The 25,381-nt window shown below is 42.7% G+C and overlaps 1 protein-coding gene across 1 annotated transcript in view; it reads right to left on the minus strand.

Annotated features, from left to right (window-relative positions):
• AAK1 (AP2 associated kinase 1) overlaps positions 1-20,740 on the minus strand; it is a 140,926-nt gene extending 120,186 nt beyond the window's left edge. Inside the window, exons 1-2 of the mRNA XM_016224194.2 lie at positions 20,608-20,740; positions 19,913-20,305 (exon numbers count right to left, since the gene is read on the minus strand). Coding sequence (XP_016079680.2) covers positions 19,913-20,075 — 163 coding nt within the window. The 5' untranslated portion in view covers positions 20,076-20,305; positions 20,608-20,740. The remainder of the gene's footprint in view (positions 1-19,912; positions 20,306-20,607) is intronic.
• Between the last annotated feature and the right edge of the window lie 4,641 nt (positions 20,741-25,381).

Consider the following 25,381-nt stretch of genomic DNA (forward strand, 5'->3'; position numbering starts at 1 on the left):
CCATTGCCAAATGTCCCTTGGCAGACAAAATAGTCCTGGATTAAGAACCACTGGTTTAAATGGAAAAAGGACTCTCCCAGCAATTACTAAGAATTTGTTCTTTTTCAATCCCGGCAACCTGTCAGTGTGACTCACTATTTCCTGCCACAAATGACCTATCTATGAACTTCTGGCACCTGATTATAATATTCTTTCTTCTAGCCCCCAATTCCCCCAAACCACTCACAAGTGCCCCAGACATGCTGTTTCTGCCTGCCAAGACAGAGATTATCCAGTACCCTTCACCCTGTCCCCAGTGCAAAGCTCCATGTCTCCATGAGCACTCATGAGACAGAGGATGGCCTGAAGGTACAGGTCAAGGAAAAAGCAAATCTACCAGTTTTGCAAGTAGGACAGAGCCTTCCTATGCCTAGGTCCTCATTCCCCAATCTCAGTAGTAAAAGAACAACAAAAGTCTCACCTATCAACCCTTCCCCCAACAGGGTGACAAGTCAAATGAGAGGCTGAAAGCCCCTATTCCTAGAGGATATAATTAAATTTTCAAGAAATTCAATTATCTCTAACTTTGGGGAACACAATCAATCCAGGCCTACTTGTTTTGACTTTAATCTTTCAGAAAGCCCCAAAACCTTGGGAGAAGAAACTGATTATAATCCCATTTGAACCTATGTAGCCTTGGATAGACATTTAATCCTCTGGGCAGTTTTCTCCTTTGCAAGATATGTAAATAAGGCTGTTTGAACTCTAAGTTTAATGCATTAATTCATACCTATTTCCTAAGTATGTATCTACTTATTAAGACCATATAAAAGAGAAATAGAAACCTAACCATACCCTTGTGGACGAAAAGGGGCCACATACCAAACCTGACAAGCTCAGGGGAAGCCTGCGTGGTAGCCTTACAAACTCAAGAGAACTAAACTAACCACAAATGATGGTCTGAAATTAGAACTTTTTAACTAAAAGCAGTTTATGGTGGGCAGTCATGTCCTAGTCCAGTATCTTCCCTGACAAAGGTCAATCTTTATTACCTTAACTGAGCCTGTCTATTGTCTTTTTGCATCTACAATAACATATCGTTGGAATGTCAAAGTAATTTTCCTTTTTCCAGGCCCCTCAAAGCACAGGCACTGCTATGCAGAGACCACAAATCCCCTCATTATCATTGAGTTCATTGTTGACTGTCAAACTAACCTGCATCCACCTATGTAAAAGAAGTGTGTCTATCATTTTACATTTTATCCAATCCCAGAGGTTTCCTCTCTTTGCTTTCTCCCGCCTCCCTAATCTATCACCAATGAATTTCATGTAACCCAATTACATCTCCTCTTTTGATTGTAATGTATTAAATATGGTGTAAAACTGCCATTCTCTGGAGCATTATCTCAATCTGTTGAGATTTTGCTTCTCAGCAATTGTCAACAGTTTGGCTCAAATAAACTCACCAAAATTTTTCACAGGTTAGAATGATTCTTACACTGGCATCCTCAAGGAGATCAAGTTGGGTCAGAGGTAGGTGGAGAATAGTTTAGAAGACAAAGAGATAGCCAGCCAGGCAGGCAGACAAATACATACACATACATACATGTAGTAAGATGGAACAAAAATGAAAGGTATGTCCCAGGCGCTCTTGAGTGTTTGATAGAACAAACATCAAAAACAACTAATCACATATAAAATAAGTCAACAGATACTCCCAGCAAAGCCTTATATCTGTGAGGAAGGTGAAGAGAGGAGTTTAAAGTATTAGTGGTATGGGGGAGGCAGCATTTACTTGAAACTTCCCGCTAACTATTTTGGCTCTTTGGAAATATGAAAGATACCATTTCTAACTTACAGATTAAGAATTTTTGCTGACACAGTCAGACCTTTTCCTTTATCTAGAGGCTGAAGAGCAGACTCAGAGAAGTGGTCCTTCATCACTGAACAACCCAAGGTAAAGGGCTTGCTTCCCTAAGAGTGAATCTATAGTCCAGTGAGACAAAAGAGAACCAAGAGGCAACAAAGCTGGCTAGGAGGGTCTAAACATTACAAAATACAAAAGACAAATTCAAAACCACATACTAAGGATGTCTATAGAGTGACTGACTATATGAGGTCTCTTTCTTCATAAAGCCAAGACCCAAGGGAAAATTTTTTTAATTGTTTTATATATATTTAAATACAAGTAAATATAATATGTAAACATATAAATAAATGTAAGTAAAAGGAAAGTTTATTCCTTTTAATAATGAGAGGAAACACAAGGCTGTCAAACAGTTGCCATAAATATGTTTACATAACAATAACAACTTAGCTCCAGAATCTGGCCAAAAAAAATACCATCCGAATTGCTCTGACCTGCTCCTGCACCAACCAAGACACTTTGCATCACCAGCTCTCTAACGCCAGATTTTCCTACACCTCAAGAACCTCAGGGTAGGAGGTCAGAATGTGCCCTGTTCTCCTAAGTTGATTTCAGATCATTACTCCTCGCCTTTGCACCTCCACCTTCCTACTCATTTCTCAACATTCACTGAAGCCTTTGGCATCCTCGTGTCCTCTTGCCACAACTCCTGCCATGATCCTAGGTGGTTTCAAGATCCCCAAGGATGATTTATTCCCGTACTTCAGCCTCTAAATTTCTTCACTACAATGACCTTTGGTCTTCTCAACCACCTACATCCATGGTTACACCCTAGACCTTGTCAACACAAATCTTAAATGTCAATCGTCCACTTTCTGACACACCTCCAGGCCTTCAGTACTCTCATGTCTTCACTATGGCCTGACTGTTCTTCAGACTCATCTATCTTCCAGGCTCTGAATCTCCACTTCCTCCCAATCAATCAACATGCTCCTTAGGGGACCTTCGCTCCCCATTCTGGCCCCCCTGTTGACAATCTGGACTGCTCCTTTGATTCCTTTGCACCTGTGGCCTCACATCACATCTACCCAAACCTACCAATGCTAAATCCACCTATTCTGCTCCTAACCCAAAAGTTCTACCAGAAGAAAATCACACAGCCTTACAAAACTGCATCGCATCAATTCATGGCCTTCATCCTGGCCTGGGTCTTTTGTCCTTGGATAGCTCCCTCTCCCGTACCTCTCAACAACTAACCCAAACCCTCAAGAGTCTCTTCAGCCCCATACTCACCATTACACTCAGCAGACAACCTTGCCTTCTTATTCCAGAAAACTGAGGGCATCTGCCATGACTACTTTCAAATTCCTATCTCCCCACACAACCCCAGCCTTCCCATTACAAACTCACCTATATCCACACTGATCCATTTATCTCCTCCTGTCTCAAGGGTGAAATTTCCTCCGTGTCCAAGGACCAGCCTTGATCCCATTCATCCATTCATTCACCCATTTAATCTACAAATAATTACTAAGGGCCTACTCTGTGACAGATATGGTTCCAGGCTTGTGAACAAAACTGGCAAGCTCAGAAAGCTTACCTTCTAAAGGGAGACAATAAACATAAGTAAATTATAGAGCATATAAAAAGCAGGGAAGAATAAGGGGAGCTGGGGGAAAGAAGGGGTTGTCATTTTTAATAGAATGGTCAGAGAAAGACTCTCTGAGAAGGTGATATTTAAACAAAAGAGGTGAGGAGGAGCGAGCTTTTGGGCTACCTAGAGGAAGAGTATTGCAGGCAAGGGAACAGTAAGTACAAAACCCTGAGGGGGAGGCATGAACTCACCCTGCTTTAAGGAACTGCAAGGAGGCCAGTATGGAAAAAGTGCAATAACCAAAGAGAAGGGTAATGAAATAGAAAAGAAGTAACTGTGGGCCAGAGCACAGCGCGTTCGAGGCCCACATTAGGATTTGCAGTTTTACTTTCAGTGCAACGAGTCACCGGAAGGTTCTGAGCAAAGGAATAACATGAAATGATGTGCACTTTAAAGATCATTCTGGTGTCCTCTCTACAGTGGTAGAGAAAGTTAGAAATGGTTGGAATTTGGGTGTATTGTAAATGTAGAGCAAACAGGATTTTCTGATAAACTGGATGAGAGGTAAGTGGTTATTGGCCTGGGAATAAGGAAGGACTCAACTGAATGACTGGAGGGAAAGTTTTTTGACCTGAGTAACTTGCAATTCAAACACCACCCCCCACACACACCCCACCACCACCACCACACCCCCCCCACACCCCACCACCCTCGTCTCCTCTGGAACCTCACTCTTCTAATCTCTCTCTCTCTCTATCTTCTGGTGCCTTGGAATCAGCCCATTAATATGCTCAAGCATCTCCTGATCTAGCTACCACACTCTCTCCCCTTTCCTCCTTTTCTTATTCACGCTTCTTGAAGGAATAGTCTAGACTTGCTGCTCCCACTCATTAGCTCACCATTCCTCTGAAAGGGCTCTGGCAGAGGCAGATGCCATCCCGCTGCCCAATCCAGATGTTTTCCAGTCTTTATCCTACTTTGTGAGATGACTACTCTGGAGCAGCCGATCTTCTTCCTCACTCCAACCTGTTAACTCTGTTAGGGTCCCACGTGTGCAAGACACTGCAGAGTATCCTCACACCTCTCTGGATAGTCTTTCTCTGTCTTTTCAGGGCTTTCCTTGCTAAGTGATCCCTTAAATGTTGATAAACCTCAATTCCACTCTCAGCCCACTGCTCTTGACATCTCAAACTTGAGTACAAGTATCTCTGCAAGGACAGCTCCAAATAAATCAATTTCATTAATATTCAACTTCCCTAGGTACTCCTTCCTAAAAATAATCTGCCCAAGTTCCTCAAAGCCCATATCCCATTTTGCCATACATAAATAAGTACATTTTTTAAAAGGTACACCCTTCACCCAATTCTCACTGTGGTGCATACCCCCAGAGTGTGAAAAACTCTCTGTGTATAAACCCACGGGAATGGTGTTATAGGATTCAGCACAGAAATGTTCTTATACTTGTCCATGTTGGAATGTTCTGAATTCAGGTATATAGTAGAATAAGGTGGTGGGAGTAAAGACAATTTTAACAGACCTCAAATGAAATGAAGTACAGTGGAGACCCAGCTGTCAACCCACCGAATCATGAGAAATAATAAACTGTTGTTGTTTTAAAAACCACTCAGTTGTAGGGCAGTTTGTTACACAGCAATAGATAACCCAAACACACTATAAAATGGTCATATTAACTCAGTATCTTCCTTCATTCCACCTGTCTTCCCTCTTTCAGTCTTTCCTCTCTTCTTGAATAATGCAGCTCAGTTAGTGTCACTTCTATCTCAGGTACCTTGGTGCTCGAACTAGAAACCTGGAATCGTTCTTGATGCCATACCTCTCCTTCAACCTCTAAAATCCAGTCAGAGACCAAGTCCTGACAATATGACCTACTAAACATTTGTCTGCACTCTTCTCTCTTCCTATTACCACTCTGCCCCTCAGATCCTCACTGCCTTTAACCTAGATCATGGCAACAGCCTCCTAAATGATCTAGACTCAGCTCCCTCATGTCATCCTCCACAAATCTAACTAACCTGCACATCTGACCATGCCATCTCCCTCTTAACACACTGAATGACTTCCTTATTCCTCAAATAAAAACTTCAGGCCTCACAGGGTCTCTGTGATATAGGCCCTGTACTTCTCCTAGGACCTTACCAAGTATGACGCGAACAAAAATCATAAAGGAAAAGACTGACATATTTGATTGAATAAAAATTAAAAAATATCTGGAAAACCCCAACTTAACATAAGGTAAGTGACAAAATGGGGGAGGGGGGGATCTGCTGTATATAGATTAATATCTTAAATATGTAAAGAATGTCTATAAATCATTAAGAAAGATGAATGCCCTAACAGGGATATGAGCAAAGAAACATAAACAAAGAATTCACCATAGAAGAAATATAAAAGACAGAGAGATGAAAGAGAGAGAGAGAGGAGAGAGGAGAGATAGAGAGAGAAGAAAGGAAAGAAAAGAAAGAACAAACACAAGAACAAACAAAGGAACATATCCAACCTCATAAATGAGATATACTTCTGGTGGAAGTATATATTGGTTTAATATTTCTGGAGGCTATTTTGTAACATGCATCAAAAGCTAAAATACGGAAAATCAAATGACTAAGATAGAAATCAAATGACTAAAATAATATTATAATGGTTCCCAGAACACTGCCTTATATTGACAATATGGAGAAGAGAACTGAGGAAGGTGGGTTGGGAGAGTAAGAGAAGGGACATTTCACATTCAGAAATTTATTCTAAGGAATATAACAAGTGCTCAAAGGCTTAAAAAATACTAGCAATTGCTTTGTAATAGCTATAAATACCCCAAATGTCTAGCCCCCTGCTGGGTGGCTCAGTTGGTTGGAACATCATCCATACACCAAAAAAACTGTGTATTCGATTCCCGGGTGGCGGGTCCGATCCCGAGCGAGGGCGCATACAGGAGGCAACCAAAAGATGTTTCTCTCTCACATCAATGTCTCTCTCTGCCTCACTCTCTCTCTCTCTCAAATCAATAAAACATATCCTCAGGTGAGGATTAAAAAACAATAACCCAAATGTCTAATAAGAGATTGGTTAAATCACAATACATTCATTCAATGGACTAAAACTAATGATGCAGACATTTACACAAAAAGATAGTTCGAATATATTGCTAAGAAAGAAGATTACAGAAGATGATGCAAAGTATATTCTTATTTTTGTAAAAATACACAAGTCTTGAAGGTACACACCAAAATGTTCACAAACGGTAATCTATGGAATTATGGGTAATTTTCTCTTTTGGTCTGGCTTTATCTTCTAATTTATTCTACTATCACTATTGATTAATTTGAATTAAAAACTTTTTTAAGACTTCTTGATTGCTTTCTTCTATATCAACCAAACATTATATATGGAACTAGCATTCATTTCATGTTTCAAGTCTTCCAGTCCCCAAGCCCAAATACCATTTGACAGTCTCCAGCAGGACCCTTATCGAGAGATAAACATATACAGCATTAAAGAGTGAATTATAATCCTGGAAACTTCTCTGTGGTTTCGAATAAATAGAAATCAAATGACTAAAATAATATTATAATGGTTCCTAGAACACTGCCTTATATTGAAAGTATGGAGAAAAGACTGAGGAGGGCAAGTTGGGAGAGTAAGAGAAGGGACAGTTAGCAAAATGGAAAATGGAAACAGGTTAAGTCCCTATGGCATCGAACTCAACTTTTTTTTTTTTTTTTAAATATATCTTTATTGATTTCAGAGAGAGGAAAGAAGAGGGAGAGAGAGAGACAGAAACATCAATGATGAGAGTCACTGATCGGCTGCCTCCTGCACTCCCCCTATTGGGGATTGAAGCTGCAACTAGGGCATGTGCCCTGAATGGAAATGAACCATGACCTCCTGGTGCATAGGTTGCCACTCAACCACTGAGCCACACCAGCTGGGCTTGATACTTAACTTTTCACACAAAAATGGTTATCAAACATTGAATTAATAATAAATCTCAAATGGTAACTCATTATCTCTCAGAACTCAACCTTTCTAAAACATGAGGTATAAAAAACTGGTTTCTGTGCCAACAAGAGACATAAAGCCCATGCCCATGTACTTTAATCATAGATGAGACCCTCAAACTCTCAGTAAGAGCCTCTTTATTATTACACTCAGTTCTAACAAGATTAGTCATCTAGTTTCAAACCCACAGATTAAAAGTGGCAAATTAGAGAGGCACTAATTCAGGAAGGCACATGGATAGCAGCAAGAAGTGACAGGTGACAGTCTCATAAGAAAGGAACCAGAAGACACTATAAAACACAAACACGAAATTCAAAAAGCATAGTAATGCAGGGCCATTTTATTCAGAAGAAAACTGTCTTACCCATATCAAGCAAAGATCCTATTCAATCTATAACAAAATAACATCCTAATAACAATGCATTTGAGAAATAAAAGAACAGTAAGATGTTAGCGTGGAAAGCAACTTCACCATCATCTTGTCCTCATTTTACAGACAAGGAACCTGATGGACAAAGTCGGGAAGCAATCTGTTCAGAGGACAGGGCATGGTGGTCAACGACAGGCTCAGATCAGGAGTACTTTCCTATATTATGCAGCTTCTGTGGCATATAATCCAGAAGACAGGAAATATATACCGTATGTCAGAAAAAGTCCTATCCAAAATAGTATATTTTCCAAAACTGATCAACTCTCAGGGGTCAGAAAAACCTGTCTTTCCACAATGAGTCATCTCAAATGGGCTCTCCATATGACCAAGCCATTTTTATCTTCTCTCCTTAAACCTAAGGAACTCCTCCACATTCTTCCCTACTCTCCTTAATCCCCCAACTTGACTCCCAGCCTGCAGTATTCAATAAAAAACAGAAGACAAAAACCAGGAACTCCCTCAACTTACCAAGCCCCATCGATTTCTTTTCCATACCCATTCCTCCCCTCTTCCTTCCAGGTCAGCTAATAAAGTGCTCTTTCTCCTGTTCAAAGTCACATCTCCACCTAAGGTCCTGATTCCACCCAGTACCTGTCATCACCTTCTCATCACTATCCCATCAAGAACTGCCCCTGCACTACCTCTAACCTCCTCCTCGCTGCCTAATGTACTCAACCGTCTTCCACCATTAAAAATAATAAATTCCTCCCTGACTCAGCATCCACCTCACTGCCCGTTCACTCGTCTCACTGCCGCCTGGACTTAACTGCATCACTTCATTTACGCTGCTCTCACAAAACTCACAAATGATCTCTGTATTTCCAAATCCAGTAACCCTTTCCAATTTTTAACCCTCCCAAAGTATCCACACCCTCCATTCTTTTTTTTTTTTTCGAGCAAGCACAAAAAGCAAGAGGTTTTACCCGGGTGCCGCAACCCGGGAGAATGGTGGGCTCCCATCTCAAAGACCATCCAATCCTCCTTCTCTCAAGCCTATTTAGTCTTCATTTTCATCACTCCCTCTCTCCTGATTCTACACGTAGGTTGTCAGTCATTCTGTCTGCCTTCTTCCCGTGCTCACTCACTCACTCATTCAACTGGCTTTCACTGCGCTCCTCAGATGTGCCAGGCACTACAACGAGGCACTGGGGATACAGCAATAAACAAGTGAGTCAAGGTCTCTGCCTTCAGAGAGGTGAAATTCTAGTAGAGAAAGAGAAACAATAAGCAAGAAAATCAGTTGACACATGCGACCTGGCAAAGTAAAACACGATGGGTTTCTTGTATTGGATGGTCAAGGAAGGCTTTTCTGAGGTGAGATTTAAGTGAGATCTGAATGGCAAGAAAAATCCAGCCATGAAAAGAGCATGAGGAAGAACACCCCAGACAAAGGGAGCATCCAAGCCTAACACACTGAAGAGGAAACAATGTAAAATGCTCAAAAAAAATAAAGAGGAATAATTGTGGCCAATAAGCATATTGGTTAAGGTGAAGAGAGAGACAAGCTCTTGTAAAGGTCTGCAGGTCAGAATGAGGAATCTGGGTTTTATTCCAGGCCTGCTCCTCTCCTTTACCCCTCCTCACATACTGATGCTCCCAAGGAATCTACCCACAGCCGATTCTTCTTCCACACGGTCTCTTTTCAGTTTTCATTAATATCATGCGGTTATAAGACAGCTCCCACCAAGCTTTTCTCTCTAGGCCTGTCCTATCCAACAATGTCCTGAACTATATCTATATTGGATTTCCAGTGGTGCTTCATGCTAAAAAGTCCCAAACTAAAGTCATTCTCTTTCCCTCATACGTTGTTCTTTCTTCTTTTTATTGATATCTTTATCTACCCAGTCACTGAAGCCAGAAGTCTAACATCCCTTTCACCTCCAACATCTAATTATTAACACTGGTTTTTCCAGTTTAAGGGAAAAATATGAAAGAATTTGAGTAGAAGGAATGGAATCTTTCACCTCGACCAATAATGTCACTTCCCATTATGGCTCATACATAGGCCAAGGTTAACAATCCATCTCAGGAATGTTGTCTTAGTCCCAGCTAAACAGTCTAACACTTCAACCTAATCAATCCCACCCTGATAGTCCCTCCCAAATAGTCTCCAAAAAAACTACACAACTTAAAAATCATGTCTGAGTTAGAAGAGATCTTTGAGATGACCCAGTGACCTCCTTATTTATATAAGGAAATTCATGCTCAGAGAAGGAAAGTGATGTGTCCAAAATCACTGAGAAGACTAGATGATCTACTTCCCTTACCTCATATAGCTGTTTGTTCATATTCTATGAGCTAATCCAAGAACTAGAACTTGAATATATAAACTTGGACTTTATCCCATCATATCACCTTAAAATCAACACTCCAAAATTGCTGAGCAGGTAGCCAGCCACTTAACTCATTTTGATATTAATATAACATGAATATTTTAAAACTATGATTATAAAAGAAAAAGAAATACTTCATCTTATGGGAAATTCTATATTATCTAACTGTAGCTTTTTTCAAGTGAATTCTCATCATTGGTCAGAGTCACCGAGAGATGACCTTCCAACAAGGTCACAGAGCTCACAGGGCCAACCACCAGGCACAATTTACTGTTGATCCCTCATTTCACTTCTCCTTTCCAAAATTAGCAAGAACAGGGAGAAACAGGTGCCTATCTATAGTCTAAGAGGTACATTCAGTGATCAATTTTAGACACCACTTCTCTAGATTCAATTTATAACTGAGCTGCTAGAGCCATATTTATGAACCTTTTAAAAACCATATCCTCCTTGATAAATATAAAAGTCTCATGTCCTTTCCCTACCCCATCCCCTTAAGTCTACAATATATGCCTCTTAAGAGGGCATACTACCATTCCTCGTCCTCTTTGAGGTTTCCTCCTTTTCTGGCTGGACCTGGGGTTTATCTGTGCTTATCAAATTATATATTCCCCTCCTATCTATATCCCCAGCTCCCATGCTCACTACCCCAAATATAGGTTGAGAATCACTGCCCTAATTTACTGTGGGCCAACAACCATCACAAGCTAGAAAATATCTGAATTTTTGATACATGACCTAATAATCTTCTTCATCATCACAACGTAGCATTTAAAGTTTTAGAATTCCTTTATATAGTTAAGATACTTATACCCTGTACCTCTACTTTTGAGATTGATAGTATTAGGTACCCATAATTGAATCCAATCGATAAAAAGAAATTTACATGGTTTTCTGCAAAGTGTTCTGCTTAGCTTTGAATAGTGTCATTTTCAACTTTACTGAAAACCTAGAAGATTGTTAGTTCTTACCATTGTAATAAGATCTCTAACATAAATCTATTATATTATTGCAATAGGGATAAAAGAGGTCTATAGATTTCAAATCTGTCTGGTCTCTTAGTGCCTGGCCAATGAATCTGAATTAGTACTGATTTATTGTATTATTCATTCAGTTAATTTATTCTCCAGTACTCACTGTTACATTGTTCAAATTTAAGAGTCCTGAATTGGATACAAAATAAACCTAAGGTTTACACCCTACCCCCTAAGAAACAATTATCTAACCCTAGAAAGTAGATACAAATGAAATAGCTAAATAGCAAAATAAAAATTTGAGATTATGGACCCAAAGCAGTCAAAATAGCCAGCAAGAATGACAGGCATCCAGAGGACAGGAGGGGAAATGGACCACTGTGGCAGGTGTGGTGAGTACTATGGTTAGGTAGGACAAAGGTTAGGTGGGATTAAGATAGGTGAGTGGGGAAGGGGAGGGTATCCCAGGAGTGGGGAACAATATAAGTAAAAGCACTGGAAAGAACTAAATCGATGGTACATGGAAGATGAGGAGGGCACAGGCCTGAATTAAGAAGACCTGTGTTAGAGCACCAGGATTTAAAGGCGAACAGGCAGCTGGGGTCAGGCATTCCTCCGGGGCAGAGACACTCATCATAACTAACAGCAACTTGACAGGTTGGGGAAATTTTTCTAACACAGGTGGCTTTCAAGCAGAAAAAAGAGATCAAACCACTATATCTGAGATTCTCTCTCTTCTCCTTATTCCTCATTCTGGATTTTGTGGATACTCAGATAGATAGATAGACATCCTTAGATATCTATCTATCTATCATCTATCTCCCTTCAAGACTCTAGCTTCTCTATTTTATACACACAGCAAAACAAATACTGCCTGATAAAAACAAAATTTGTGTACCCAAATAAAAGTTACCATTTACAGACTGCTAAATATATGCTACGCACTATGCTAAGTGCTTTGCATGATTTCATCTAATCCTTACAATCACCCACAGTATTACTTGCATTTTATAAATGAGAAGCCTGGATCTTAGTAAGCTGCCAATATCACAGGGACAGGTCCAGAATTCAAGCCAAGGGCTGCCTATCTCCAATTCTTATGCTTTTAAACCACTCCACACATGGTGCTAACTTTGAAAGTCTTCTTCGAAGGAGATCATAGTGCTCCCTTTATTCCTGGGGTACAGGGCAGGAAAGATAGTACTGGATATCAGGTTTTCCCCAATCACAAGTTACACCTTCTGGTCAAACCAAGGCTTTTCCCATTGCCAAAAGGCCAGATACAATTATTTCTTCCAATACTGCCCACCCCATCACCACCAAGACTCCCAGGCTTCTAAAAATAGTAGAAGACAAAGGTCTGAAGAACAGGGTAGGCTACCAACATGGGAAATTACATAAGTCTAACAAACCTACAAGATAATCAGCACTCCCTGAACCAGCAAGATTCACTGACCAGGGAAAATGATGAATCAAGGGTACAAGGAGGAATCCTGCCACCTCTGTAAATGTAGTTCAGGCCCCAATCCTCCAGGAAGGGACCAACTGATGAGGCCTGAGGCCTCTTCTTTCTTCCTGTCCCTAAAGGGTAATAAATTCATGCTCAGTACCAGAGACACAATATTTTTTCTCTCATCCTAAAAGTCCCAGCACAAGAACTGTAAGCATCCTTAAAAACAGGCAACAAACAAATTGCATGGCATTATACTGCTTTCTTCACGATTCAAGTCCTAGATAAAAAGCATCATTATTGAAGATCATTTTAATTACAAATGATAATTTAACATCAACGCTATGCTTGACCTTCTATTATAAAAATATAGGGATGCCATGAACTCTTTCATCCAATAATCTCTTGGCTCTTCAGAAATCACAAATATCAAAGCTTCAACTGGCACTGCCATCCACTGTCTGCCAAGATCAACTCTAGCCCAAGGAGAAAGCTGATGAGCTCAAGCTCATTCACTCACAGACCTCAAATGAAATTCCAAATTTTTATTCTTTCAACTTTATTCCAACTTGAGGAACCCACCCTCTGCCAAGGTGGAAATCTCATTTATAGGACTCTTCTTTCCTAACAATTGTCTGTAACCCAACATAACTGAGGTGGTTTAAAGTATACATAATAGGCTAAATAATAATAAACAGATTAATAATAACAAAGATAATAATGGTGGGAGAAAGTAGGCACAAAATGCTGCAGCCAGTGTTGCCTTAATGTGCTAATATTCACTATTCCTAAGTGATTCAAAATCACATAGAATAAAAAGACTTTTTTCCTTTGGTATAAACACAGAACATGTGATTTATTTATGAAGGCAATTTTGTTCCTCAAAAGAGAACAAAGATGTTGCAATACTTACTTCAACTTTACTAAGAATATAACCTATGGAAACATGCTGAACTCAGTATGTTCCCTAAAACAAGGTTCCTCGAAGAAGGGAGTCTTAAGATTGTTAAGAACAATCCATCTTCATGAAATCTTTCCTAACGGTTTCAGTCCTCACTGATCTCCTCTCCCTCAACCCTTCCAGAATTTGAGACTGCACCACACACTGCATTTCAATAGCTATTATCTTGTAAGGTGCACTTATTTCTTGTGTTGGTCATCATGTCAACTAGGAGGGCAGGAATCAAGTCTTCTATCCTCTATTTGCAAGAGAAAGATAATTTAAATTTAAATAGCCATTGGTGGCTCATGACTACTTCATTGGACAGCACAGCCCTGGACCAGCAGATTATTGCTATCGCAAAGCATACAGTGTCCAGCAAGCAGCACACTTCCTGCTTTTGCGTCTTTGGCCATGGTATTCTCTCTGCCTAGAATGTTCTCTTGACCTTGTCCACCTAATAATATTTTTGAAGACATACCTCAAATATCACCTTTCCTTAGCTTTCCTGACTACTCCTCACCCTGTAAAATTAATCGCTCCCTCACGTCTGTTCCCCTAGGCCTTTTACTTTCTTAGAGCTATTTGCTCTTGCGTCTGAAGTGCTATAACTGTGAGCTGAAGGCAGAGCAATGTCTTAGTTATCACTGCATGATTCCAGCACATAGAGAGTGCTCACCAACAGTTACCAAATATGGCAATGAATGAACCAACAAACCTTGATCTCCCAATTTACACTGCAGTGTTCCTTTCACTGCACCAAAAAATAGCTCCAGAAAAGTAGACTGAAAGCTACTCTTCTCTACTTCAAAGTGCTAGATGCTACTTTAATAGACAATACCACTTCTATTAGTATCATTGTTTGGCTCTTTCAGGTGATGTCACAGTTATTTTTTAAAATAGGCTCAGAAAGCACTTATCCTTGGGAAAGTAGAAGATGAGGGTAGACAGTGGTGTTAGTCCCCTTTCTGAAGTGTCAACTTTCAAATACTGCAAGTTAAAATGACTGCTCTGCCCAGCCGGGAGTGGCTCAGCAGTTGAGCGTCGACCCAGGATCCAGGAGATCGGGGTTCAATTCCTGGTTGGGGCACATGCCCGGGTTGCAGGCTGCAGCCAATCAATCACTCTCTCATCACTGATGTTTCTGTCTCTCTCTCTCTCCCTTTCTCTCTGAAATCAATAAAGATATATTTAACAAACAAACAAAGATTGCTCTGATGCAGTAATATTTTTTCATATGCACATTAATAGCTATCAAGCTTTTCCTGTGTATTCTCCATGCAGTTTCAGCTATTGAGATACAAGTACATGCCTCTCCCAGTCCCTCGAACTCAAAACCCATGTGAAACTGCTTCTCTCTTATCTCTCATTAAATGAGCATGACTTTGTTAGAAAGGCTAAAGGAAAGGCTCTGACCATGCAATTGCTTATTCTGGGTTTCACTTCTGAATTCTAGATTTGACTATATTTAGCAAAGCTATAACTGTCACCATGCCCGAAGCCAGGAAGAAGACACCATTCACAAACCACCCCCTGAAAATCTGCAGTTGCCACTGAAAAAACAGACTTCCCAGCAGGCAAAGGCATCTAAGTGGGAGGGGTCAAATTGTTGTTTGCATCAAGAGAAGACCTCAGGTGCTTACAAACTAACCTCTCTGCCCGGCACTAAAGCTCTCCATAACCTTATTTCCTTTTCTTTTCTCTCCAGCATACCTCTGCTCTGGTCAAACATCCTCATTACCTCCCCTGACAACTCCCTTCTGAAACAGTGGTCATCTCACTCCCCACCTGCTTCTGCTTCAACCTCATGCTTTTCTTTGAACCTTCAGGACCACTCCTTCCCCAGACACTAGCCACTCCCTTGCCCCACAATTAGGCGAGGCCCAAAGGGGAGCAGTGCATACAGGATACCTACTCAATAGTTACTCAAAAGGCCCAGGGCCACTGAAGAAAGCAAGCAGCAAGCACAACCAGGGAATTGTAAAAAAAAATTTCCTTCTACCATTTCATGTTCTTCTCTCCTTGATTCTGAAGGGAAACCTGTACTAACGGAAATAACACTAGTCAGTATTCCCAGAACTCACACCGTTTCACTACTCCACACTTTTGCGTATGCTATTCTCTCTGCTTGCAAGACCTCAGGTAACCCTCATCTGGAACATATGCTGGGCAATTTCCATGTTCAAAGCACACTTCATCTATAAACGCTCACCCCCAGGCCATTTCTCTTTATCATCTCTTAACATCTTTTTACCACCTAATATCCACCATAGGCCATGCTAAGTGCTGCACACTTATCTTAGGGTTATTTTTGGTCTATGAGCTCCTGAAGAGCTGGGCCAAGTTCCATTCATCATGTAGCTCTGGAACCTAATCGTGCCTCCCACAAAGAAGGCACTAACGAACGTGCACTAAATGAATACGTGTATGCCGTATACTGATACTGCCAACATGTTATAATTATATGTCATGTATGTATGTTTGATTTTTTTCAGGTGGTTTCACACACATTTTTAAACCTCACTCCCTTGTGCTATAGGTAGGAGAAATTGTCAGAGTTTACTGATTTGTAGATTTACTCAGTAGTTTTCATTAGCCCTAGACCTGGATTCTTTTAGTTTACGTAAGAAAGTGAAGGGCCACCTTGTCCACCTTATACAGAACTGAAGCAGTTCTGGAATGCTGTCTTGGACACAGCAGGTATTCAACAAACATTTATTTATGGTTTAAAGCTTACATATAAAGCCTCATAAAGCTAAGGAGGTCTGATAAAAGCACAGCTTCTCAGTCCTTCTTTAAGCACTGCTCCAGTTTTCCCATTGAGCTCATTCTGGAGGCTTAAACCAAATCTTCCCTTGACATCACATGCCCATTACATCAGGCATGATCTAGCATCTCATTGTGGCATCTTTGCTAAGGAAGCTAGAGAGAAAAATATCCTCCCCAGCACCCAGCCTAGACACAGACAAATCCCTCTGAACTCATGACTTAGAGCCTTTATTTCCCCAAGACAAACAAGCCCCCACTAGACTAGTTAGTGCAACTAGGCAAGCAGGGCTGATGCTGTTGATGGAGATGGCAGCCCAGACATTCTCCTGTCTTCCTCCAACACCTCCTCCTTGGAGTGCTTGCAATCCCTCACCATAAAGCACAGACCAGTACCCACCCACATCAGCGAAAAAGGGATGATCTGTGGGATGTGGTGGTAACAAGGTCTGTGTTTGAAGCCGACCACACCACTCCTCCCTGAACTGCCTGGCCACGCCCTGGACACTTGATGCACAACTCTCATCAACCTCAGACAATTCTGGCTGGGGCTGGTGGCCAGGTCAGCATCTGACACCTCAAACAGAAAAGGGTCCAGAAAGGAGCATGGCTACCCAAAACATCTTTGTCGACCCTTTATGGAGCTGGTGAGACCTCTGCAAAGAACATATGGCTCTGTCCACCCACAATGGGGGGGAAAAAAAATCCCTGACGACTGCTGTAGCCAAATTAGCTTTCACATTGCCACCCTCACTCCCCTTTAACTATATATCTGATGTAATGTTGCTGGTAAATAGAGGCTATCATTTATTGAACACCTGAAAAAAAAAAGTTAAATAATTTACATACATTGCCTCATATAATCTTCAAGACCACTCCATAGGACAATGGTTATCAAACTTTAGCTTGCATAGGAATCACTCCAGGAACTTGTTAAAGACCTACACCCATGGTTTATGGAATGGGCCTGAAAATTTGCATTTCTTACAAGCTCCCAGGTAATGCTAATGTTCCTGATCCAGGCTCCACACTTTAAGAACTGGCCATAGGAAAACAGAGATTCAAGAGAGGTTTAAAATGTCTTATCTATGCTCTAGCTGGTGTGGCTCAGTGACTAGAGCATCAGCCCAAGCACCAAAGGGTCTCAGGTTCGATTCCCAGTTAAGGGCACACAACTGGGTTGCGGGTTCACTCCCCACCCCGTCATGGCGCATGCAGGAGGCAACCAGTCAATGTGTCTCTCATTATTGTTTTTTTTTCTCTCTCTCTTTCTCTTCCCATCCCTCCCTCCCACTCTCTCTGAAAAGCAATGGAAAAATTATCCTCGGGTGAGGATTTAAAAAAAAAGTCTTATGGTGCTATACAAATACTTTGTATACCGGCTCCTACATAGCCACATAGGTCTAATAGTCACAAATTCAAACTTAATTCCAGTCAAAGAACATAAAGAGGGCAACACTGCCAGACGTGGTTTTACATGAGACTCTCTCTTATTACTCTGAGTCTTTGACCATGATGTCACCACACCTGGATAACTCCTACTCATTCTTCAGTCAGTTACTTCCTGCAGAAAGCAATTCTTGGCTTTCTAAAATTGGGGGCCACCCTAGGTTTATTTCCATGATAACACATATTACTCATTCTAACTGGCTAGTTTCCATCACTCAAAGTAGTTTGTAAACTCCAGCATCTAGTTCTATATCCTATCCCCAGAGCCTAGCACAGTGCCTGGCACATCACAGACACTCCTTAACTGTTTGCCAAATGAACGAATGAATGAATGAATGCAGAACTGCAAGCCCTAAGTCCCACTTAAAAATATACTGCATGATGTGCAGTTCTCAGGGATGAATTCTGGGGAAGAGGAGGGCAGCCTAGACAACAAAGACCAATTTTACCTTTTCTCTTTCCCATCACTCAGACTGAGAACAGGCACCCCTTATGGTAGCACCATCTACAGAGAGACAATATCCGAGCTGAACAAAATGCTCCTGGGTCAGCAGGGGCCATTCTGAGAGAAGGAAAGAGCTCTGCACCCCATGATTTCTTTCACACACTCCTCATCTCCATCCCACTGCAGTCAAGGACTTTGGCACAGGGATGAAAGAGACAGATCAGACTCAAGGGTGCAGATCTGGCAGCAGGCACAGAAGCATCTCCCATCCTGCACCAAAGCCCACAAGGAAAGATCCAGAGGGACAGTGACTCAGGCCCCAGATTAAGTCCAGCTAGAGCAGCACTGAAAATGGAAGAGAGCAACAATTTCACAACAACATTGTCAGACCTTTTTTTAAAACGGTGTTTTTAAAGTAAAGGCTTCAACCCTAACTCCAGAAAACTGGGCCCAGCTGAATCCACTGCTTAGATAAGCTGAGAGCCAAACACAGCTTCTTCTTCCTCCCAATCCACCCGCCTGCAACACTCACCATGACAGGCATTTCCCAGGCCCGGGGTTGGAACTCTTGCTTCAAGCTTAGCTTGCAAAAAGGCTCCTTCCCCAGTTATTAAACAGGTCCCCCACCACCACCATGTTGTAGTAATAGAGGCCTCCATCTACCCCTATCCCCTCTCAGCAGATAACACAACCTACAGCAGGTTGGCCCTATCCAATTAGTTTGAATAGCTTCACGCCAAAGAAATTACTGCTTTTATTAAAAATAAAATCACACTAGGCAGGCAATGGGCTGTAAAAGTATGAGTCTGGCATAATCATGAAGGTCGAGGTTAAGGTTACCAAAAGAGACATACAAAGATTTTTAGAGGCCTGGGGAATAAAGATATAGATTTAGGTATAAATAGGGAATTTACACAGCAAACATAGCAGATCTAAGTAACATCTCCAAGAGAGAAAAGCAAAAATCAGATGCCACTCTCAAGTAATTCTTTCAGCATTAAAATAATAATAAAAATTTTTTTAACTAAAACAGAAGGAAGAGGGGCCTACTGACTTATTTCAAAATAACCACATTCATTTCATGTAATTTCTGTTAAAACTAGCTACATCCTGGGGACCTGATTACAGTTGGGTTGGGAAACCTTGTCAAATCTACCAAGAGCCTTAGCTCTTAGAAAAACATATTCCCATCCTCCAAAAATCCTCTCTTCCTTCCAGTGCCTGCTCAGGGCAGTGGGAAAGTTGGGTAGAAGAAAAAGGAGAAACCCCTCTCTTCAGCCCCCACGTCAATGATTTCAAGTTTTAGTAGGATGACAAGCCCACCACCCTGCATCTAATGTGAAACTTGACACTTTCACACATAGGTTTTCTCCTCCGATCCTCATAATTCAGTGAGACACACAAGATTTGGTTTGTCGATTTTTCAAGAAATATACTAAAAGGCCACGGAGGTAAACAATGTCCGGCAACCTCCTCCTGCCCCATAAACCCTGCCACGTTCAAATCTCAGTTTTAAATTTCTCAAGGACAATGATTCACAGGGCAAGGGAATGGGGAAAAGGGAGGGTCGACTGGTTAAAACCCATTCATACATTCCACAACTAGAAACCAGAATCCTGCTGCATCAGCCCCAGGTTTTCATTTACGGCGCACTGAGTCCCACCGTACCTTCCGCCAACACCTCGTCCACAGTGACCTGCTGTCGCCCAATGCCAAAGACCCTTCCGATGTAGCCACTGCCCAGGCCCGAGGTGCTGCCCCCTCCTCCGCTGGAGCCGGAGCCCAGGCCAGAGCCGCCCTGCTCTCGCCGGGAGTCGAAAAACTTCTTCATCTTGCGAATAGGAAGCAGTAAAGCAAAACACCGACAGCTTCTAGATTTTTTTTTTTTTTTTTTAAAGAAAACAAGAGATCCAAGGATTTCTTCTCGGATTTCAGCTCAAAGAGGAGCCACCCGAATCCGGCCGTGGGGTGGGGGCTGAGGGAGGATGCCTATCGGAATACGCGTGTCAGTCGTGCGGCGGTCCCCTCCTCCTCAAAAGGGCGATTCGTATAAGTTTAAACCTGTGATGACAGAGGAAAAGAGAGAGGATGAGTCAGTAACACACTTAAAAATTCAACTGCTGAGTCCTAGGGGCAGCAAAAGCCATCATCCTGGGGAAACGCTGCATGAATTTTCTGAACGAGGAAAACCCTGGGGCTGAAAACGGGGCCCCGGCCCCCAAACCCGAGACCCTGTGCCCGGGGCTCAGAAAAAGGAGGAATTCGGGCCGCCTGCAGCAGCAGCGCCGACTCAGCCGGGCACTGCCCCCCCTTCTCCCCGGTCTCCCCTCCGCCCCGCGAGGCAGCATCCCGGCGGCACCCACTTGAGATGGCTCGACGGCGGGCGCCCAGCTACCAGCCCCGCAACATTGTCACGGCCGCCGGGCGGCCTGCGTCGGGGAAAGGAGGCGGCGCTGCAGCGAGAGCCGGGGCCGCGTTGGGCACCCGCCCGCCCGCCAGCTGATCCCCGGAGCGCCCGGCGGAGACTGACCCGCCGCCCCTCCCCCGCGCGCGCTCCCGCCCGGCTCCATCCACCCAACCAGGAAGTGAACCGCCGCCGGAAGTGCCTCTCGCGGCGGCGCGGCTACCCGGCGAGCGGCCGGGGCCCTTCTGCTGCCGCCGCTGTGTTGCGACAAACCGAAAGGGGTCGTCAGGAAGAAGAGGAGCGGAGAAACCCGGGGTCTCAGAGCGGAGAGAGTTTTGGAAAAGAACGTTGATATCTCCCGACCCGCAGGGCACCATGGGAAAGGTAGTTCGGCGTAGCCCAGAGGCTGGACTACAATTCCCAGGATGTCTATGGGGGAGCCAGCGAGGCGGTGGCGGTGGCCTCCTCCGCCTCTAAGGTGGTTAGCGGGGTGGTGCATTTGTGGGGATTCGATTATTTAAACACATCCGGTAAAGAAACTGCCGGGGACTAGGGTTTCCACCCTCCTGCATGTTCCACCCTTCTGGAGCCATCTTATTTGCGGCTTGACCTCCCTGCACAAGGGATTCTGGGGTTTGTGGTTTACAAGCGGACCGACACTGACACTTGAAGGACGCGGCTTAACCGCTGAGCCCCTCGCCGGCCCTGCGGGGCTTCCCGATGTCACCTGGGCAGAAGGTGGAAGACAGAGGGTGATCGGAAGAAATTTGCTGGCAGTTGGTACAGGGGCCACACCCTAACATAAATAAAACCAGTGCCCAGCCGTCGCCAACCTCAAAAGCAGCTTTTGCTCCCAGCTGTTGGGAACAGGCTCGGCAGTCAGCTCTAAGCTATGCGCTGTGAGGAGAACGCTGGACACAGTGTCCCGCCTGAGAATCTACAGGCGAGACGCAACCCGAGAAACTTAAAGGGTGTGTGCAGGACAGATCCTGGGGTGCCAGGAGGTCCCACCCCTTGGCTCCAACCCCAAACTTTGGGGCTCGGCTGCCGACGGTGACCCTTAATTCTTCCACCTTTGCGGATGCTAACCCCCTCCCACACATCTCCCCCGCTGATGCTTATTTTACCCCGACATAGCCCGAGTGACGAGGGTTGGAGTGGACAATATGGTTTGCATCTGTCCAATGCAGAAGGCTTGGAAGGTGGTCCGTACCCTTCGCCATCCCTGGATTCCCTGACAGATGATGCCAAATCCCTGCCTCCGCCCCTCTTCCCCGCGCAAAAAAAAAAAAAAAAAAAGCCATGATTTTTCTAACCCCTGAATATAGGTTATTTCTCACCTCCACCCGCTCTGCCCACCCCTAATTTTGCAACAGCCCTATTAGCTTGTAGTTCGTCCCAGATTTATTTTCAGCAGGCATTTGAGGAGCTCCGAGAAGGGTGCTCCAGAAGAAAATGGTGCTTGCTTTTTCTAATCTGAGTATTGGACTCAGCTGTGACTCGGCTGGCAGCGACATTGCTGCTGCGGCCCCTTCCTCCCCCACTTTCTCTGCTGCTCCGTCCTTCCCTTCTCCCCCTCCTCCTCCTCGTTTCAAGTAGTGCCATTGTAGTTAAACTTCCTGTGTAGAGACAGCACCTTTTCTTCCAAAGGGAGTCAATGTTGTCACCTCAGTTCACAAATTCATGCAGCCACCTCCAGGGTAGAACGCAGCACCTGCTAAAACAGCCCCTCAGAGCAAGCCCACGGAGGCATGTTCTCTGCACTTCCCTTAAAAGGCTGGATTTTGTCTAAGGAAGTGTGGAATAGATCTTAAAATAAATGGGAAAGCTCATTTAGAATTAGATTCATTGACCTCCATTTTTCTCTGCATGTGTTGATCTTGACTATCTGTTCTAAAGAAGAAGCTCTTTTGGGTCCTAGAATCTGTTGCTATTTTTTTACTGTTCTAGACTTTCCTGTTACCAGACTAGGCCAGATTTACACAAATCCCAAATCTTACTTCGGAGATACAAAAACTGGTTTTTACCCAATAGGATTAGGTAGCTATGTATTTATGAGCACCTGCCTGAATGCTTTGATCAGAATCTGAGGGAGCAGGTTATAAAAAAGAAGATAAAGGAACATAAAATAATAAAAATAAATTAAAAGCCCAGCCGGGCGAGGCCCAGCAGTTGAGCATTGACCTAGGATCCAGGAGATCGCAGTTCAATTCCACATCAGGGCACATGCCCGGGTTGCAGGCTTGATCTCCCCAATCAGGGGCATGCAGAAGACAGCCAATCAATGACAACTCTTTCATCACTGATATTTCTATCTCTCTCTCCCCCTCCTTTCCTCTGTTTGAAATCAATATATTTTTTTTTAAATAAAAATAAAAAAACATTAAAAGACTAGACGTTGTGCCTTTCATTCTCTCAGAGACTAATAGCAATTACAATGACAAAACCATGGTTTTTAATGCTTTACATATATTATTTAACCCTGACAACAGCCTTGTGAAATAAGGTACTATTATTATACTCATTTTATAGATGGGAAAACTGAAGCATAGAGATAAGTCACATAGATAGTAACTGGCAAAGCCAGAACTCAAACCCAAACATTATGGCTTCAGAACACAGGGTTCAACTAGCTACACAAAACTGCCCAGTTAAAAAAAAGCAAACATAAGCTGATTAATATATATTTGAAAATAGTTGGAAACATCCAGCAGCATGGGACCAAGACACCTCTGCCACTCCAGAGCTGTGCTCCTAGACTACTTAGATCTCTGGACCTATTTTCTAGGCCATAAAACCAGAAGTCTCATATAACTCTTAGTAGTTATTTGGTTCCTGAGTACAAAATAATAACAGATCAGACACTATAATCTCAAAAATCCTACCACACTTACTTTCTATATAATTTGTCCTGCCCAGCTTTTCATTCCTATTCAACTTTTCATAAATATTACACCTCAACCAAGTTCCTCAGGGTCAGGGAACAGTCTTTTACTTATCCCCTTGAACATTCAATACAGTGGTGCTGAGACTTCCTCCCAGTGACTTATCTTTCCCCAAGGGGGGAAACCATCATTAATAGTTGACACACTGGAGATGGACAGTGGCAATGGTTGTGCAACAATGTGAATGTACTCAATGCCACTGAACTGTACACTGAAAAATGACTAAAATGGGCCCTGGCGTGTGGCTCGGTTGGTTGGGCGTCATCCTGTGCACCGAAAGGTTTCTCCTAGTCGGCCTTGACTGTGGTTCAGCATCATGATTGCTCCAATGTTCTGTCTAGCATTGAGATGGCAGCTCTAGAAGAGGGCCCAAAGAAGATATTTGCAGCAGCAAAGAAATAAAAAAGCTCTTCCGTTTGTGCTCAGGAGTAGATGGATTTCTGTTTCCAAGCATGTAATGTGGTTTTTAAGGGGAGCTGAGAAATGCCAAGAACCTGTTCAGTCTTCATGGTAGAGGTAAACCCTGATATGAGAAGCCAGAGAAGTAATCACCGTGTCATCTTGTATTTGTAAAGCCCTTTTTCCTTCCCAAACCACTTCTGTATCCACGATTCCTGTGCACCATCTGCATCCACTGGAGTATTTATATCATGATTTTACTAATGAGGAGGTAGAGCACCAGGATTGAAGTAAACTGGTCACATGCAGTTGGGAAATGCTGTTTAGAATGTCCTCTCTTAGAGAGCCACAGTCCACATCAGCAGAATGTCACTTTAATTTTAAAAACATTTGAGTTTTTTTAAGTCGTCTCATTCAAATTAGTGGAGCTCTTAACCAAGCTCTGAACTGTACACTGAAAAATGACTAAATATTTATTTAGGGATTAACACTGAACAAAGTGGAAGTATCTAGCCCGGCTGGTGTGGCTCAGCGGTTGAGCATCTACCTAGGATCCAGGAGATCTGTTTGATTCCCGATCAGGGCACACACCCGGGTCACGGGCTCGATCCCCAGCATGGTGCTTGCAAGAGGCAGCCGATCAATGATTCTCTCATTATTGATGGTTCCCTCTCCCCCCTCCCTTCCTCTCTCTGAAATCAATAAAGATATATATTAAAAAAAAAAGTTGAGGTATCTAGAATAGTCAAATCAGAGAGACAGAAAGTGGAATGGTGCTTCCCGGGGGCTCGGATAGGGGGAATGGGCAGTTATTGTTTAATGGGAGTTTCGGTTGCAGAAGATGAGCTCTGGAGATGGACAATGTGAATGTACTCAGTGCCACTGAACTGTACACTGAAAAGTGACTAAAATGGGCCCTGGCGTGTGGCTCGGTTGGTTGGGTGTCACCCTGTGCACCGAAAGGGTGCTGCTGATTCTCTCAGGGCACATGCCCTGGTTGCCAGCGGGGTCCCGGGGAGGGGGCCGCTGATCGATGTTTCACCCTCACAGTCTGTTTCTCTCTCTCCCTCTCCCTCCTTCTCTCTCTCAAAAAAAAAAAAAAAAAAAAAAAAATCAATACAAAATTGTTTTTAATAATTAAAAGGGTACATTTTATATTAGGAATATTTTACCATGATAAAAAGTTTTTAAAAAACTAAATCAAGTTAATTAGTAAGTAATAATAACTCTCGCTGCCTCAAATTCATTTTGAAATGTGACAAAATGTAAATAATAAATATATTAATATTAAAATACATTGTTTCAGAATAGTAGGTTTAGAAGCAAGAGAATAAAGGAATTTCCCTTTTAAAGTAAATTAAAAATTAAAATGAATAGATGTGATTTGTA

The sequence above is a fragment of the Miniopterus natalensis genome, chromosome 13 (assembly GCF_054644295.1).
Source record: "Miniopterus natalensis isolate mMinNat1 chromosome 13, mMinNat1.hap1, whole genome shotgun sequence".
Classification (NCBI taxonomy): Eukaryota; Metazoa; Chordata; class Mammalia; order Chiroptera; family Miniopteridae; genus Miniopterus; species Miniopterus natalensis.